The following is an 18,309-nucleotide window of genomic DNA, read 5'->3' as shown; positions in this document are numbered from 1 at the left end:
TGGAAAGCAAACAAAAAACCCCACCCCTTTTCAAACGTTTTTAAATGGGGTGGGGGCGGGAACCTGGCCGCTGGTTCTGCAGACGGAGATATTTCAGGAATTTGGAAGAACGCTGAGCTCGCGCGTCGCGTTTTCGAAGCAGCTCACGTTGTTGGTAAAGGAATAAAATAATTAAAACTGAATCCAACAGAACTCATCATCCCCCCCCCTCCTCCCCATTATTTACTGGACGCCCGCAAATCAACAGCTGCCCTCCCCTTGCTGTTCATTTATTGATTGTAAATGAATACACCACAATCCCTGGAGAAGTCAGCTATAGATGGTAACAAGGGGGAGTTTAGGCTTCTATCGGATGTATGTGATTTCGAACGACAATAATCTCAGCAAAACAAACGAGTATTTGTAAAACACGTAAAAGACGACCGGAGCTAGTTTTCGTTTTGTTAAGGTTCGACGTTTTTCTCTCGTACAGAGCAGCTCGGCCTGAGAGAAGCCAACAAACTCAACTCTCTCTCTTAGGTCGAGTAGGAGTTGGGCCTCAGCTCACGCTCTGTTAAAATAACCTATAGGAAATTTATGGTTGAAGACTTCAAAGGAATTTCAGGACTGAGAGCTCCTACTTTACTGAATCGTCTCTCTTCTCCAAACCATTTACATTTATTGAAAAAAACACACCAGTAGCTAATGTTTGACCAACAACTTGGGAGACAAAAGTGTGTCTTGTGCGAAAACAAATAGTGATTTTTTTAAAAAAAAGAGACGTTGATGTTAAAGCGGCAAAACAAGTTATTTAAGTGCAAACTGCCCCTTACAATTGGTCAGACAAGTTGGCGCCGACACGTCAGGCCAGTTTTTTTGGAGTAAAACCGCACGGTAATAGACAATGCATGGCCAGCGCGTTCTGATACCAAAAATCCCACGTTTTATCAGCGCGCCTTTGCCCTTTTTCCCCCCCAAGCGCGCTCTGCAGCGAGCTCCCAAAGTAAAGGTATTTCAAAATCACAACAGGGGCAGTGAAGCAAATGCTTGACCTTTGAACCCTTTTCGGAGGGGAATTTCCTTTCGAACAAAAAAAGGACTGAGGGAATGTGGCAGGCGGGTGATCATCTTTGGGGTCGATATGTATTTTTGTTTCCAAACTCTGCCGTCCCCAGGTACGCGCGCCCTGAAGGCAACAGGGTTAAAATGCTGGAAAAGGGACGTTGCTGTCCCTCATTGCTTCCTACGGGGTCGTGGCATCCTGCTTCAGAAATGAAGGCATCATGTCCGGCTTGTGTGATTGACGAACCGTTTTATAGTTGAAACAGAGACCATTTGAAAATGGCATAACAAATCCAAATCATATCACCTTTTTTTTGGGGGGGGGTGATGAAACTGTTCACTTGGTGAAACCTATTGATTTCTCTTATCTTTTAATGCCAATGTCTCTATCTGAGCGTGATTTAATAAAACTAGGTAGACGGCGGTGTGTGTGTGTGTGTTTTGGGCACGATGTTTAAATCTTCCCTCCCTGCGTTTAGCCTATGGCTATCCTCCTCCACCTAGGATCAGGAGCTGGACGCCGGTCGTGAGGAACATTGGGCGCCAGGCCATGCAAATGTTTTTGGCGGCGAGTGCTCGCTGTCGTTGTCCCCTGAAGGGACTGTGACCCGGCGTGACCAGATTATATGGTGTGTTTATCACGAGAGGCGATCCGTTTTGTGCGGGTTGCGTGCGTTGACGTTTCCTTGAACGTGAGGAGAGAGAGAGAGAGAGACCCTGCAGCTTTAACGCTACGGAACTGACCGACCCATCAAACATGTCGGACAATTAGCCAGATGGAAGAATCCGGAGGGTTTGAGTTTTGGTGGGGCGGGTGGGGGGGGATGGGGACTGGGTGGTGTTGGTATGGCACCCTCATACTTGCTGCCTGCCGTGCCAGTTTCGAGCGGAGGTCGCTGCTCCGCCTGTGCAAAGGCTGCGATGTGTAATTAGCAGCAAGAAGGCATGTAATTGAGGAGTCACGTGTGTGCCAGGCCAGGAAGGGAAGGGACCTGGGGAGGGGGGAGGTGAACGTTAGACCATGCGGGCATTGGCGATCGCTACATTTTTCATCCCTGAATCCTATGACTCTAGATTGATGCAGAAGATTACCCACTCCGAGGAAAAAGTTCTCATCAGGCGGGTTTGGACACAGGGGCCTGTGTGACAACATGGCCGAAGGTTACTTTTCTTTTCCCTCTCTTTTCTATATATAAATATGTGTGGTTGTTTTTTTTGAGGGAAAAGGCCCTTTTTTTATTTGCATACTGTTCAGAGAGATCGCAGGTTGGCTTTTCCCGAACCTATTGTTGTAGATCTTCCAAAATGCGTGTACCCGCCCCCATTTATTCACCAGTTCAAAAGCTTGCTGAGGGCTATTGTGTGGAGTGTTTGTGTCCGATTTAGCACAGTTTTTTTTTCTCCCCACCCCCCGCTCACCACAACCCCAGTCCGTATGTGGAAGGCAACACTACACCTGCCCCTTAAGTTTGATTGGAGTATAGTTATAGCACGCTGGATGCGACCGTAGTCTCCTCAGTATTACACGAAGCTTATTTGAGTGGACAGTTTTTTTTCCACCTTTTTTTTCCCTCTCTGTCGCGATCGACGCTGTTGAATGTTGATTCCGATTCGCGAGAAGAGAGGAGGAAGAGCAGCTAGGCTTGTGTGATAGTGCGGGAGATGGGATCCGTTTTAAACCAGGCGCATTCCAGTTACGTACGGTTTGCTCATCTTAATTTGCTGTCTCAAACATGGAGTAACCAGACCATGGGTTACAATCGATATTATAGCCAAAGCGATGCGAAGTGTTTTCTTTCCTGCCAGAAGCTTAGACATACATATATGTATATTTTAAATGTACTTTATTCATGATTTACCCCCCCCCTCCTTTTTTGCATCAAATATATTAAACTCTCATTTTCCCCCCTCTCTCCTGTGTGTGTTGCAATTGTCCAGGAGGGGCGGGTAAAGGTGGTGGAGACGAGAAAGGAAAACAGACTGAGAAGGAAGAGTCTCCAATCCGGCAGGGAGCAGGCCACTGTAAATGGTTCAACGTTAGAATGGGTTTCGGGTTTATCTCCATGACTTCCCGAGAAGGCACTCCGTTGGAAACGCCAGTGGACGTTTTCGTACACCAAGTAAGTTTGCATAATTCCGCCTGTTTAGTTCATTTATTTCCCCCCCCCCCCGCTGAAGAGGGGGCTGGGTGTGGGGGTAGGCGGCGTGTGTGGAGCACTCACGGATTATTGTGTGTGTGTGTGTGTGTGTGTAGAGAGAGAGAGAGAGAAAACATAAAGTTCCTTTGTAAAGTGGCTGCCACGACACCCGCATTGAGGAGCTGGATTGAGTCCAGCATGAACCGTGAATATTCGTGGCTTGGTTTTTTTTCGCGCTGCACTCATTTCCATGACGATCACGGCTTTCGCCCGGCTCCAGTGTTGACTCTTAATAGCGGCATACTCTTGCCCAAAAACTGCCCCTTCCCTGCGCCCGGATTGTAAGCGGTGGGTTGTTTCAAACGGCATGTGTGTGCAATGAACAAAGTTGAAGGCAAAATGCGCACTTTGGCCATTGGTCGTTCTCCTCCGGTGTAAATATCAAACTAGCGATCTGCTTGTCAAGGTCAGAGGTGAAACCCGGAAATGCTGGGCTCAGCCTGTTGCAGGTTTTGTACAGGGAACAATTGAGGGGACGCCTATGCTGCAACGTGCTGTCTCTGAAAGCACACCTCCTCCACTGTTGGTTTAAAGACAGAAATCTTGGAAAGTAGAAGAGAAATGTTGCCTGTAATTGTATGAGGATTCATTCGCCACTGAAGATTTCTGGAGAAGCAGTTAGTTTATTAAAGGATTCTTGATCAGTGCAGCACCATGTGAAGTGTGCGAGGTGTGTCCCCTGTTGTTCAACGCTTGCTTTCTCTCAATGCTTACAATTAGATCCACAGGAAGATACATCCGTAAAACGAGATCGACTTTACTGTCATCTTCCACCCATAATCGGCAGAAAAGCGACCCAAAGATGTGACCTATCCTGGTTCCGCAGGGGGTTTCCAGGGGGATCCACTTGTACTCTGGCTTGTTGGCCATGCTGTTTTTAGCCGCCCCTGTCCACGCTTTTCCTTTTCATACATTTGGCTGTATTCGCAAGTTCGAATTTCACCTCCCCCCTCCTCCCTCTCTTCTATCTGCCTCTCTCTCTCTAAACCTTTCTTGGGTCGTTAAGTAGGGGGGTTTACGACCTCGTTAGATGGCTTTATAGAGGAACACAGCGACAAGGCAGAGGGACAGGGTTTTCGCGGTGAGGCAGCGGCACCCTCGTGTTCCTGACTGGCCAGCACTGCCACTACTGAGATACGCCGACTCGGATCTCGATTATATCTCTTTTATATCGGTTAATGCTTTTTTTCGTCATTTTAATCACAGCGCGTCCAATGAACATTTATTAAAACAAAATCTTTTTGGTTCTGCCCCAAGCAGAGCGTGTGTTTTGAGTTTACTGGAATAGTTTCAACCCGTTTTGATTGGTGAACTCATGGCTATTAAGACAGCAAAATCGCTTTTGCAGGAATTTAATTATGGGCAATATTTTTAATCATTATTATAAACTTTAAAGTAGTTTTGGATACTGCTTAGTTGTGACTCTGGTTATGCTGCTCGTGTGTTTTAAGCTTTGCGTTACCCTCGCCATGTGTTCCAGTGAACTTCAGATGAAAAGTGTTGCAGGCGTTTAGCAAATTAAAAGAGGTCCTTTTTAACGATAGTGTTCTGTAAATTACATATTTATCTGATCATTCTATGAGATGGGCAACATTTTTAATCAACACCATGACATATGCATTTTTCAAGCTTATTAAGACCATTTACGACAATCACCAGCAATTTTGGGTTGGTGCTTTTTAACACAAAAACCACCTTACATCGTTTTATCAGTTCTGTGGTAATTGTTGCTGTAAGTCTTCTGTCAGTCTATATTTATTTACTCCATTTTATAGTGCCTGAATGGCACTTTTAAGGCATAGTTGCGTTTTCGAGTTGTGAATTGTTAATTCACTTAAATAGTTTCAGAGGAACAATCACATTTAATTCTTTTAAAAAAATCTCAATTTACAAATGTCAATGCTTCTTCATGAAAATTAAATAATTCATTGTTCTTAACATCTATTTATTTGCAACTTCCTGAATGTACAGCCACGAAATTAGTTGTACTGAAGATATTATGTTGTATGCTTTAAAATTGGTGGATTAAACAAAATGCATCGAGTTTCTCAGTAAGTTGCCATATAAACAAGGGGATAAGGAATAGCATCACTGAATTGAACATCGCCTGTTACACAAAACTATGTTTTAAAGTACAAATTGTTTTATAACCTGTGCGTTGTGTTGAAAAAAATACACTATAAGAGCCAAAAATACTTAATTTATTAAGATATAAATAAGGCTATTGAAAATAATTTTCATTTTGGCTAATGCCTGATTACTGTAGTCTCAAATACAAATTAGTTTCAAATAATTCATGTAAACTTTCTTTTTCTTATATTCATTCTCAATTAAGTTGTGCAGATGAATTAGATTTTTCTTTTAAGTAGCCAGCATTGTACACTTGTCCTGCTCTTGCTCAAGATTTTATTTTCACTTATTTTTGAAAGCATTTAATTTTGGTCACAGCTGTCTTTTAAAGCATGTCAGGATATTTGACAATTTTGGCCACAGTAAACGTTTAAAATGTTTTCGTGAATTGGTGTTACAGCATAAAGAATGATTTGAAGTTTAGATGTCCATTGAATAAGTCTGCTCAACTATAACTAAATGAAACCTACAGAATTAAGCTTCCAAGAAACAGTCAAATACAAAGATATGTGGCTTAATTATAAGTTGCTAATATGTCTTTCAGCTTTGAAATATTTGGAAGTTTTCAACATTTCAATTCCACGCTTCAAGGTTATTAATCCTTCTTAAAGGATACTGTCATAATGTCACAATAGTACACAAAAATAACAAGATCCACAATGTAAAATAAAAGCAAGAAGTAAGATTGATTACAAAACAGCACCTCATACGTGTTATTTCTACAAAAGTTAATATTAAGAATACAAACATTTTGTTTAAATTATAATAATGGGAATCTCCATTCCAGATATCTATTTTTTTCTCTTGCTAATCTACTGTGCAATTTTTCTTCCTACCCCTCATCAGCTCCTGAAGGCATTGATCTCTTGCTGTCCTAAGGATTCAATAGTGAAAAGCACCAAGATAACTATTGCATTGATTTAGACATTGAGTGCCAGTAGGCTATCCAATAGTGGAGATATCCTAACCAATGCCACAGTTATCCTCCAAAAAAAATCAAACTCCTATTGGATACTGATAAAGAATTAGATATTTTTCCTACCAGCACCTTTCAACCAAGAGGTCTTATAGGCTACTTTCATCATTATGCTGGTTCACGTCCAGCACAAGCCAATAAAAAGGTTTCTAAAAATGAATTTAGATATTTTGAAGAATTCTGCAGCGGATTACAAAATAATATTTGAAGTAAATACTGATAATTTAGCCTATTTAAAAAAACTAGGAATGCATAATCAAAGTTGAATAAAGGTTGCTATTATTGTTTATGTGATCTGATTGCGTAAACACCTCTTTTGTTTATTTTTTAAGAGAGAAGTGGGATTTGAACTGCCAAAATATGAAATTGACTTGAATTAATTAGTGTATTTAGAATTTCGTCCTGATTGAAGATGAGATGGTTAAAAACATTATCTGACTAATAACAGCATGTTCACAACATGAATTGTTGAATTGTTTGTGATGCAGTGTGGCTGCAGAGAGATGTGAATTGAATTTGATGCTTTGAATTTAATTCAAATTTAGTTTGAAACTTGTGATTGACCTGCATAAATAATATAGATAAGCAGGGATCATGATCCATTTAATCTGATCTAAAGCCAATCATGTGCACAAAATCAAAGAATGTAGAGACCCATAAAAGTGTCATTGATTGCCACCATTTCATACATTGCTTCACAATCACTAATTTTCACTTTGCAGCTTGTGACTGCGAAATTTGAATGTATTGTTTAAACCTCACATGTGGCTATTCTACACTCTTAAATATACCAAAATTGCTTTTACTTTCAAAAAGCGGAAACTGCATCATGCATGATCATTATTTACCTTGAATGTTTAAAGAGAATTTTATTGATTAGAAGGATTGACTTTGCATTTCAATGTGTAAAAATAAAACATTGATTAATGGTTTTAAAATATCTGGAAGAATTACTTCTCTTAATTTGCTTACTTATTTTCTTTAAAATTTGCTAAGAAGTGGACAGTTGAATAGAGACTTCACAGTAGTGATGCTGAGTGTGCAGTACTATTGGTATAGGTCAGCAGAAAACACAAGGAAAAGACTGCAGTTAGAATATAATCCTGACATGTTGATTTCAAATGAGGTGAAACATATCATCAAGATGGTTGAACGTGCTGTAAAAATATACATGTGGTCAGTTGCAATAGTCAGTCTATCCAATCTATTGATTTTTTTCTGTGGAGAACATTGGTTCTTCTGTGTTGCCTCAAAACCACTGGTTTTTGTAAGATAAACTACAGGAAACTGTAAATCATAATTTAATTTGTAGATTTGACATAGTCAGCTCATAAAATGTCATATTTTGCATTGACATTTTGATAACTGTTATTTGATCAGCACAGTCAGCTGTTTGAATATGTGTAAATTACCAAGCTTCTGAAATATCAGGTTGTTTCTATTTTGGTACAATGCAGAAATTTCTTTGTCCCTTAGTTGTCATATTTCAAGCATTTAAATTCTTGAAAAGTACTATTACTGCAAAGACATGGTCTTAAATGTATTATGTTAAACACAAAAGTAATGGAATTAAATATGATGGGCAGAAGAGGAAGAGCATTATAACTGATACACCAATGTAGAGGCCATAAGTTAAATTAAGTGTATATGTTTAAGAACTTTAAATAATATGATCTGGCAAAATACGGTGCTTAGTTTTGAATATCATTTGCGAACAATCTAATGGCTTTAGAAATAGGGTTATAAGTCATTGTCTAAAAATGCAATAATGCTACAGACAGAATGTTTAGTGCCTGCATGGCTCTCATGTTTGAATCAAATTCACATGTTGTTGTATTGCTTAAAATTGTTCCTTATTTCTCTTTTTCATTAAAGACATTTGTGTATTCTCTCTGTGAGAACTTCTTTTTGCCTGTAAATGTTATGTGGTAATTGTTCCTTTTTAGTTAAAACTTGGTTTTCCTGGGGGTTTTAACAAATGAAGCTTTGATTTGTTGCACATAAAACCAGGTGGGGAAGATGCTGTGAATACTAAAAAAAGAAACTTACTTTTAGTGTAATAGCATACTTTGTTACTTTTTAATTTTTTGAGATGGACAATTTTATCTAAAATGTATACCAAGCTCTTGAAAACCTAACTTGGCTCTCCTAAAAGCTGCAACTATTTGGGGAATGCCATTTTTTTTAAGAATGTATGTTTAACTGATCCTGGATCAGATCTGGTTGACACTATCACTCTTTGAAGATCTGGGCATTTGGCTTCCCACCGAGCATCCAACTAAACTGTCAGTCCCCTTTGATGAGATAAAATGGATAAAGCTCCCATGCTGATAAGACATTTGGAGCTGTTCCTGTCATAAAACGATTTAAATATTTGTTCTACATTTTGTCAAAGGTCTAGTTTCATTGATTATTTGCATATGCTAATTGTGTCCTAGTAACACAGGCCCTGCAGCACGTCTTCAACCCTGTCTTTGTTCAAGGTCCTTTGCCTTCAAGTTATTCATTATTTAAGTGCCCTTGTTCATAGGTAGTCACATTCTTGGGAAAAAGATCCATTTAAGTTCAGACAATGTGGAACATTTCATGATCAAATTCTTGAATTTGTTGAGTAAATCGTTGAGCACCTTAAACTCTGTCACAACATCATTAGCAAGCTTTGTTTGTCCTTTAAAGTATTTTTTTTTGCCAGTTCTTCTTTAAATGTGCCGTACTATTTAAAAGTAAACTGCTGCAACTTGGACTAGACGACCTGAGCCTTTCAGTGTACTATTAAAATTGTCCCTCAAAAGGCAACATAAAGAATGATACCTTGATGTAAACCTTGTAGCCAATGGTATAGGTGGTTCTATACTTGTGAAAAGGTCCAAAATTCTAGTTTACAGCTGTAGTAGCAAATAACAAACCATTTTCTATAAGGCTCATCATTTTAAGAATAACTTAATAATAAAACCTTTCTTTCTGAGGCTCTCTGTCTAATTCATATTTTAGGGTAATGAAGCTAATTATTGATTTTCTGTGTTGTGTTATTTGTTAAGTTAAGGGTCATTCACAATAACATGCTTCATGATGTACCAGGTATAAATAGTCAGCTCCTACAGAGCATTTTATAATTAAGGAGAACTGTTTTTATTATGGTTATGGTTGATTTGCCTTTGTGCGCAAGGTTTTAAATTGGGTTCTGGATATTCTTTGTTGGTATCATAGAATATCAAAGATAGTTTCAAGATTTACTGTTTGCTGCCCCAAACATGGCTCCCCCTTGAAGCTTGAAATTACTGAATTGTTTGTTTTAATGAAAACTGCAGAAATAAGATTGAGTACAAAATGTGGAGATGTCATTAGTGATGTTAGTAGCTCGTCTGCATACAACAGGTCTATGCTGCGGTAGCTTGCTAATAGTACATTACTTTGACTGTTTTTTTGGTGTGCAGAGTAATGTAACCAGTAACTACCTCTGGAAGTACACTGAGCTGGCATAGGAGTGCTGTTCAAGTGGACAGTAAACACTGACAAGAATGGACTGGGTTACAGAACCTAGTTTTGTGTTGTAATTTCTGTGTGTGGAGTATAGGTGAGGAGGGCCCAGTTGGTCGTGGTTGTGATTCCCGAGTGATCTAATAATCAATATATTCTTATGGTTTGTGGGTGAATAATGGTGATTGGATGAAGTTTTAACAGGAAACCCATGACAAGTTTGTGGTACTCCAGTATATCAATGTGAAGAAATTACCAAGAGCAGAGGTTTATAAAATCATGAAGGGCATGGATAGGTCTTTTCCCTGGGGTGGGGTAGTCCAGAACTAGAGGGCATAGGTTTAAGGTGAGAGGGGAAAGATATAAAAGAGACCTAAGGGGCAACTATTTCACACGGAGGGTGGTACATGTGTGGAATGAGCTGCCAGAGGAAGTGGTAGAGACTGGTACAATTGCAACATTTAAAAGGCATGTGGATGGGTATATGAATAGGAAGGGTTTGGAGGGATATGGGCCAGGTGCTGGCAGGTGGGACTAGATTAGGTTAGGATATCTGGTTGGCAAGTTGGACCAAAGGGTCTGTCTATTTCCATGCTGTACATCTCTATGACTCTATAATTATTTTAAAAATTGAACAAATGGTGGCGGAGGGAGTAAAATTAATAAGATTTTCTACAGGATGGAGGTGAAAATAGTTAGGTTCTGCAAGGGAGATTCAATGTATGTTTGCCTTAATTAAACAAGACTTGGAAGCAGGTGTTGGCCATATATACTGGAGGGGCCTGTTTTCCTTATCAATAAGATCTGACTAATCGGAAAGCAGACCTTAAATCAAGGTCCAGTGTGCTCCCCATAATCTCTGCCTTCCTTATTAAATTTTTAACTGCACTACCTCCACATCTCTCTTCCAAAAACTCATGACCCATTTGGAAAAAAAATTCCCTCTCATAAATAAGAGCCCCCAGACCCTGAAACTATGCTGTCTAGTTCAGACTGCCCCATGAGCAGAAGCATCCCAAACTCTGTTGGAATCTTATATTTCAATAAGATTACCTCTAATTTTTGCAATTTCAAATGAGTTTAAGGCTAATCCAGTTAACCTTTGCATTTGTGGTAATTCCTGAATCCCAGTAATCAACCTAGTGAATCTTCTCTGAACCGCCTCCAATATAAATATATTCAGTGCAACAAAGATTTACACTGTACATTGTGAAGTGGTCTCAATGTTAGTAACATTTTCCCACTATTAAATTATGGCGCTAGCAATAAGGGCCAATGTTCTGTTTACCTTGCTATATTGGCACAGTAATGTATTGTGCTTTGTATATGAGGACAAACAGATCACACTGTAACACATTCTGTAGTCTAATTATATTGAAATAATATTTGACTGTTCTACTTCTCCCCTCAGAGTGGATACCTTCACTCTTTCCCACATCATATTATATATGCCAAAGTTTAGCCCACTGTTAATCTTGTTACATTTCTTTGCAAACTATTTGTATCCTTCTCAGAACTTGCCTGTATTTTCAGCAACTTTGACTGGAATACATTCAATCTCTTCAATAGGATCATTAATATATATATATTGGAATGTGATGCCATGGAGTCATTTACATCACAGAAGGAGGCTATTCAACCCGTCAAGCTCAGTGCAGTTCTCCATTGAATGATCCAGTCAATCCTACTTTCCACAGTCTTGCAGGGTGCCCAGCAAATTTCCTTTAGAAATAATGAATTGTTTCCACTTGCCCCACCCTGTGGGCAGAGAGGTTCTGGTCATGACTACTCATTAACAAGTTCTTCCTCAAATTGTCGATGCAGTTCTTGCCCAAAACCTTAAATCTCTGTTCTCTATTTCTTGCGCTGTTAATTTGTGGCAACGGTTTTTCCTTGTCTTCCTTATCCGTACCCGTCATAATTTTATACAATTTTTTAACAACTCATCTTGGTCTCTGTTCCAAGAAAGTCATCCCTCAGCAGTAATTTCTGTGGAACGTTACTCATTACAGATTGCCAATCTGAAAATGATCCATTTTTCTGTCAGTTAGCTAGTCCTCAATCCATGTTAATACCTATCAAAACAACATGACCTTTTGATCCTGTGTAGTAATCTTTCATGCATCAAATCCTTTTCGGATTTACTACATTTACCAGTTCCTTCTGTACACCCTGCTCATGAAAAATACTCATAATTTTTTTAAAAACAATTTCACATTTGAAATAACGTTTTTTCAACATTTTCATTCATGGGATGTGGATTTTTCTGGCTAGGACAGAATTATTGTCTATTCATATTTGCCCCTGAGAAAATGGTAGTCAGCTACCTTCTTGAACCACTGCAGACCTTGGTTCTTCCCGATGGAATATGACTTTCCAAATGTCCTGCTACGACTTCCTTTTTCATGGATCCACAATTTTCCCAATGCTTGATGTTAGACCAGCTGGCCTACAGTTTCCTGCTTACATAGAAACAGCATCTTTGGAGAAACAAAATTAATATTTCAGGTGGATTACTTTTCAGCAGAGCTTTTGAGTTTGTTCAGTATTTTATGGTTTTGATTTCAGATTCTCAACATTGCTTTATTTTGATTCTGCACCATTTACTGCTGTCTCCCTCTCTCAAAAAAAAAGGATATTGCATTTGTGGTTTTCCAATCTGCTGGGATCTTTCCAGAATCTAAATAATTTGGAAGATGCTCAGGTTCACAGCCCCTTCTCAGTCAGCTGTCTTCATGTGCCAAAGGACTGGGCAGATGGAACCCGATAGAAGCCTGTGCATGACTTTGTTTAACCTGCGAACCTTGGGCAACCATCAATTTCTGCATGATCTTGATAGGTTGGTTGTTAGGTTTTGCTAATAATTCAAAGAGCTTTGCTGCTGAAATTTTTATCCATCTTATGGCCTCTTGAGGTGAATAATACTGTTTTGTCTGTTCTGCTGTGAGGACTCTCAGGGTCACAGTTTAGGTGGAACCTCCCCCTAATTTTGTTGCAAGGAGTTCCTGTCAGCATCAGTGACACACACCTTCTTCACAAATCAGATTGCTGATTCACAGAATGCCTTGCAATTGGTTAAATTTCAGGCTGCATTAATACAATTTTCATTATCAGTAGCAACTCATATGTTGTAATTTAAATGCTATTCCATAAGACATAGGCCAGAAATTAGGCCAATTAGCCCATCAAGTCTGCTCCGCCATTTGATCATGGCTGATAGGTTTTTCAACCCTATTTTCTCTCTTTCTCCCCTTAACCTTTGATCCCCAGGCAATCAAAAACTTATCTATCTCTGTTTTAAATATACTCAATGACCTAGCCTCCATCACCTTCTGTGGCAATGAATTCCACACATTCACCACTCTCCTGGCTAAAGACATTTCTCCTTATCTCCATTCTAAAGAGTCTTCTGTTTATTCAAAGGCTATGCCCTCAGGTCCTTGTCCCTCTCGGCCATGGAAGCATTTTCCCAATGTCCACTCTGTCCAAGCTTTTCAGCATTCTGTAAGTTTCAATTAGATTCCTCCCTCCCCCACCCCACCCTTTCTCTCCAGAACAATGAATACAGTTAGTGGCAAACAACTTTCTTATTAGACAAGCATTATGGCTTTGGCCCATAATGCAAAACATCATATTAAGGCTGAGAGGAGTAAAGAGAAACCGAATGAAATAGGATGAAGAAATTGGGTTGATGGCAAGATTGGAGGAAAACGGTTGGACTGAAAGATAGCAGAAGTTCCTTAATTTTGAGTTTATGGAAAAGAATCAGACCCATAACTTGATTTCAACACAAATTTTTATGTATACATGGGAGGCTGGCATTGCTGGCTATGCCAGCATTTATTAACATTACTTAATACCCTTGAACTGAATGACTTGCTATGAAGCTTCTGAGGGTAGTCAAGAGTCTACCAGATTGTGTACCGGAGACATATTATAGGCCAGATCAGATAAGAATGGCAGATTTCCTTTCTTAAAGAGACACAAATGAGCCAGATGAGTATTTATGGTAATTACATGGTCATCATCAGACTGGCTTTTAATTCAAGATTTTTATTGAATTCAAATTTCACTATCAGTCTTGGTGGAATTTGAATCCATGGATTCTGGATTATTAGACCTATGCCATTAAAAATACTCCACAACCATCTCTTAATGAAGAATGGCATTCAAGGAAAACAGAAATATGAAAGACAGTACCTTTTAGAAGGAGCTTGGGATGAATATGAGTGGCTTACATACGGAAGCACACCGGCCACAGTGATATTGACTTGAATGACATAATACTTAAGGTGTCAAGTGCTTTATATAGAGCGTTAGGAGACATTGAGAGGAAAACATGTAGGACAAAAACAAACAAAATCTTCTTGGAGAACATCGAACAAAGTTACCTTGGCAGAAAAAATGTCCCTTAACACAGGAAATTCATCAATAAACCTGAATAGTCAAAAGATAAAAGAGTCATTGTACTTGAAAATAAGTTGGAACATTAAGCATTTATTTTCTTTCTCTCGTGGTTCATAGAAATCTTTAGTCCCTAAGGAACTTAAGAGAATTGAAGACTTATGATTTTGTCATACGCAAAATGATGGTTTCCCCAATAGCTCAGTGTAGAATTAAGGTTCATGTACTCCTGGCTGGTATGATCCAGGTCCTTCTGAAGAGAAAACTACCTTATCTCTCTTGAGATTGTGGCTGCTATTCACGATAAAAATGTGAGGGTTAAAAGATTTTCCAAAGTAAATTTGGTTATTTCTCAATAGGTAAATGTATGGTTGGTAAGTACCTTTCTCTTTTAAATTCCAGGAAATTTATTGGTAATTGGAAGGTTACGTCAGTTCTAGTAAAATTTATGAGCAGTAAAGAATCTTATTGGAGTAGGAGCATTTTCTCAAATTTAAACCAATAAAAGTAAATTATGAAGATGGAAAGGCTGGGTGCTATGTTGTGACAGCAGGATGTTGGTACTCCTGGATGCCAGATACAGGGTAGACATGTCTGAAACTTGGTAGGAAATTCATTTAGCCATTTGTAGGAGGGGAAGATCCAATCACCATAATTCATGAAGGTACCTTTGACATAGACTGGACAAAGAAGGAGATTCTGCATAGGTAGATACCAAATTATAAAGCAAAATCTCCAAGTTAAAGAATCTCTGTGTTATTACCAGAGCCATGCCCAAATTGGCCAAGGTCAAATACGAAATGAATCCAGAGCTCAAAAACCAGTGAGGTTTCCTGTTCATGAGTTACTGCTACTATTACTGGGTAAAGTGGGATTTGCACTGATGGAATAGTCCACAGCCGAATCATGCTGATGCCAGTATTCTCATAAGCCATGTAGCAGGGAAATAGGGAGGGATTTAAACTAAATGTTGGGGTTAGGGATCTCAGGTATTAATATGGGAAATTATAAATAGACCAAAGGGTCTGTTTCCTTGCAGTATATCTCTGTGACTCTGTGGCTCTATATGACTGGAAGGAATAGAGGAAAAAAAAGGAGTAAGCAATAGGTAAGGCCAGAGTTACCAAAATAATAAAAAGACAAAGCAAAAGGCTTCCCTAAATGGGCACAGCATTTAGAATAAAACCAATGAATTGACAGCACAAGAGGTGGTTTTTAATTATTGATGGCATTAGCACAATAGAGTGCGATGAGCTAAGTTCAGGAACTATGATGTAAATGTGGTTTGGGTTGAGGTGAGAAATGATTAAGGCAATAATTCATTTGTGGGAGAGGTACATAGACCTGCTAATGGTAGTCACACGAGTTTTAGAATAAAGGAAGGAATAATGGGAGCTTTCCAGCCCCGTCTCCTCCCTTCCATCCCTCTGACTGACCCCTCCTTCCAGCGACCAACCGAATTCATTCCTCCTATCGACCTATAGGGTCATATCTACCATCTGTATTCACATATCATCACCCCACCTCTCTGTCATTCTCCCCACCCATAACTCTTCCCCCCCCGCCCCCACCGACTTCATTTGCGACTCTCCCTACCCCCACCCCCACTCCTGAAGAAGGGTTATATCCGAAACTTTGGACTTCTCCATTTCCTGATGGTGCCTGGCTTGCTGTGCTGTTCCAGCCTCCTGCTTGTCTACGTCAGATAGGTTCAGCAAAATTCACGGGGTTGGGAGAGTCTTTTTTTGGGGGATTTGAATCCAACCACAAAGGAGACTGCAATAGACCTGGCATTGTGCAATAAGCTATAATAAATTCATGATCATAACAAAGTGCACTTCGCCATGCAGTTTGAGGAAGAGTGGAATGAATCCAAGTCAAGTATTGTAAACTAAAATAAAGCCAATTATGAGGGCATGACAGTCGAACTAGCTAAGGGATCAGTCAATAGAAATGTAGTGGCAGACATTTAAGAGGATACTTTAGAATAGATGGAATAGCTACTTCCACTGAAAGAGGAAAATTCCAAGGAGAGAATCTAGCACCTATGGTTAGGTGAAGATAGTATCAAACAGAATGAAAAGCATCTGATTGTGAGAGTATGAGTGGCAGGCCAAAACTAAACAAAAAGCAAAGCTTGACAAGAAGATGGGAATAATTTTGAGTGAGAGAAAGCTCATTAGAAATACAAAAAATAGATAGTAAGTTTTCTTTCGCTGTTATTTTAGAGAAACAGTTTGCAAAGTAAATCTTGGTCCTTTAGAAAGTGAGTCTGGGAAATAAATATTGGAAAGTAAGAAGGTGACAGAAAAATTGAGCATGTATTTTACATCTTGAGAGTCACAGAAATGTATAGCACAGAAACAGACCCTTCAGTCCAACCCGTCCATGCCAACCAGATATCCCAACCCAATCTAGTTCCACCTGCCAGCACCTGGCCCATATCCCTCTAAACCCTTCCTATTCGTATACCCATCCAGATGCCTTTTAAGCGTTGTAATTTTACTCACCTCCATCTCTTCCTCTGGTAGCTCATTCCATACGTGCACCACTTTCTGCATGAAAAAGTTGCCCATTAAGTCCCTTTTTAAAATTTTGCCCCTCTCATCTTAAACCTATGCCTTCTAGTTTTGAACTTGCCCAACCCAGAGAAAATACTTTGCCTATTTTCCCTATCCATGTCCCTCATGATTTTATAAACCTCTATAAGGTCACCCCTCAGCCTCCGATGCTCCAGGGAAAACAGCCCGAGTCTAATGAGCCTCTCCCTATAGATCAAATCCTCCAACCCTGGCAATGTCCTTGTAATTCTTTTCTGAACCTTTTCAAGTTTTACAACTTCCTTCTATTAGGAGGGAGACCAGAATTGTACACAATTAAAATTTAGTCACTAGGGAAGTAGGGACTTTGAGCAAATCTTTGAAACTACAGATTGACGAGTGCCTGTGTGCTGATAGGTACATTCCTAAGGTCTGAAAAGAAGTCATGATGTGGAGGTGCCGGCATTGAACTGGGGTGGACAAAGTCAGAAGTCACACAGCACCAGGTTATAGTCCAAAAGGTTTATTTGAAATCACTTAAATTTTGGTTATTATATATTTAAGATTTAATTGTACATCAATGTTTGTACTTGAGAGTTTTGTTTATTTTTGTAAACTTGTGAAAATGTTAAATTTCTAATAAAAATATCTATATATTAAAAAAAATTACAAGCTTTTGAAGCATATCCCCTTCGTCAGGTGAAGTGAGAGGGAAGCGCACAGAACACAGAACTTACGGGCAGAGAGATCAAAAGATCATACAAATGATGTGAATGGAATGTTGAATAATAATTCTCTGCACGTGATCAAAAGTGTCAGATGGAGTGAGTAAAGTGTCAATAACAACTGAAGGGCTAACCTACAATATGATTAAATGAGCAAAGAGATACTTACAAAAATTTAAGATCAGGTGGTGCTCGAGACACAAACCGAAGCTGGAAAAGCCCAGCAGGTCTGGCAGCGTCTGTGAAGAAAAACCAGAGGAAGGGTCACCAGACCCGAAATGTTAACTCTGATTTATCTTCACAAATGCTGCCTGACCTGCTGAACAACCACCCCCCCCCCCCCCCCCCCATGATAGGTATAACAGTTGCATGCCTAGGGTCTAACAAAAGTAATAAGTACTCCAAAACTTTACAAACTAAAAGGTTCGGGGAAGGTTTCCTTGGAATGGAAAATAGCAAATGTAGCACTTTTCAATTAGCATACCATCTATCAAGGATAAATTTTTTGTAAGTTATTATTAAAGCCACTATTGCAAGGCATTTAGAAATGTTCAAGGTCAACGTGGTTTTGTGAAAAGGAAATCAAGTTTAACCAATTTATTGGAATCCATTGAAGAAATAAAATGAATAAAGGGGTGAGTGTATTACATTTGCATTTCCAGACAGCAATTTATGTGGCGCCACATTGAAAATTATCATGGAAAGTAAGAATGAGTGTTAATATATTGGCAAATTGGTGGGTTGTGAGGAACCAGAGCAGTCATTTCTGGTTAGCAAGATGGAATGAGTGGTGTTCCATAGGGGTACTTGTGATTTCA

The 18,309-nt window shown here is 39.3% G+C and overlaps 1 protein-coding gene across 1 annotated transcript in view; it reads left to right on the top strand.

The window, feature by feature from the left end:
• Positions 1–2,192: 2,192 nt before the first annotated feature.
• The window catches only part of LOC132836984 (protein lin-28 homolog B-like), a 206,193-nt gene continuing 190,076 nt past the window's right edge, over positions 2,193–18,309 (top strand). Inside the window, exons 1-2 of the mRNA XM_060856593.1 lie at positions 2,193–2,202; positions 2,980–3,161. Coding sequence (XP_060712576.1) covers positions 2,193–2,202; positions 2,980–3,161 — 192 coding nt within the window. The remainder of the gene's footprint in view (positions 2,203–2,979; positions 3,162–18,309) is intronic.

Source organism: Hemiscyllium ocellatum, chromosome 3 (genome assembly GCF_020745735.1).
Source record: "Hemiscyllium ocellatum isolate sHemOce1 chromosome 3, sHemOce1.pat.X.cur, whole genome shotgun sequence".
Lineage (NCBI taxonomy): Eukaryota > Metazoa > Chordata > Chondrichthyes > Orectolobiformes > Hemiscylliidae > Hemiscyllium > Hemiscyllium ocellatum.
The sequence above is the reverse complement of the archived record's forward strand: the minus strand, read 5'-3'. Positions and strand labels throughout refer to the sequence as shown.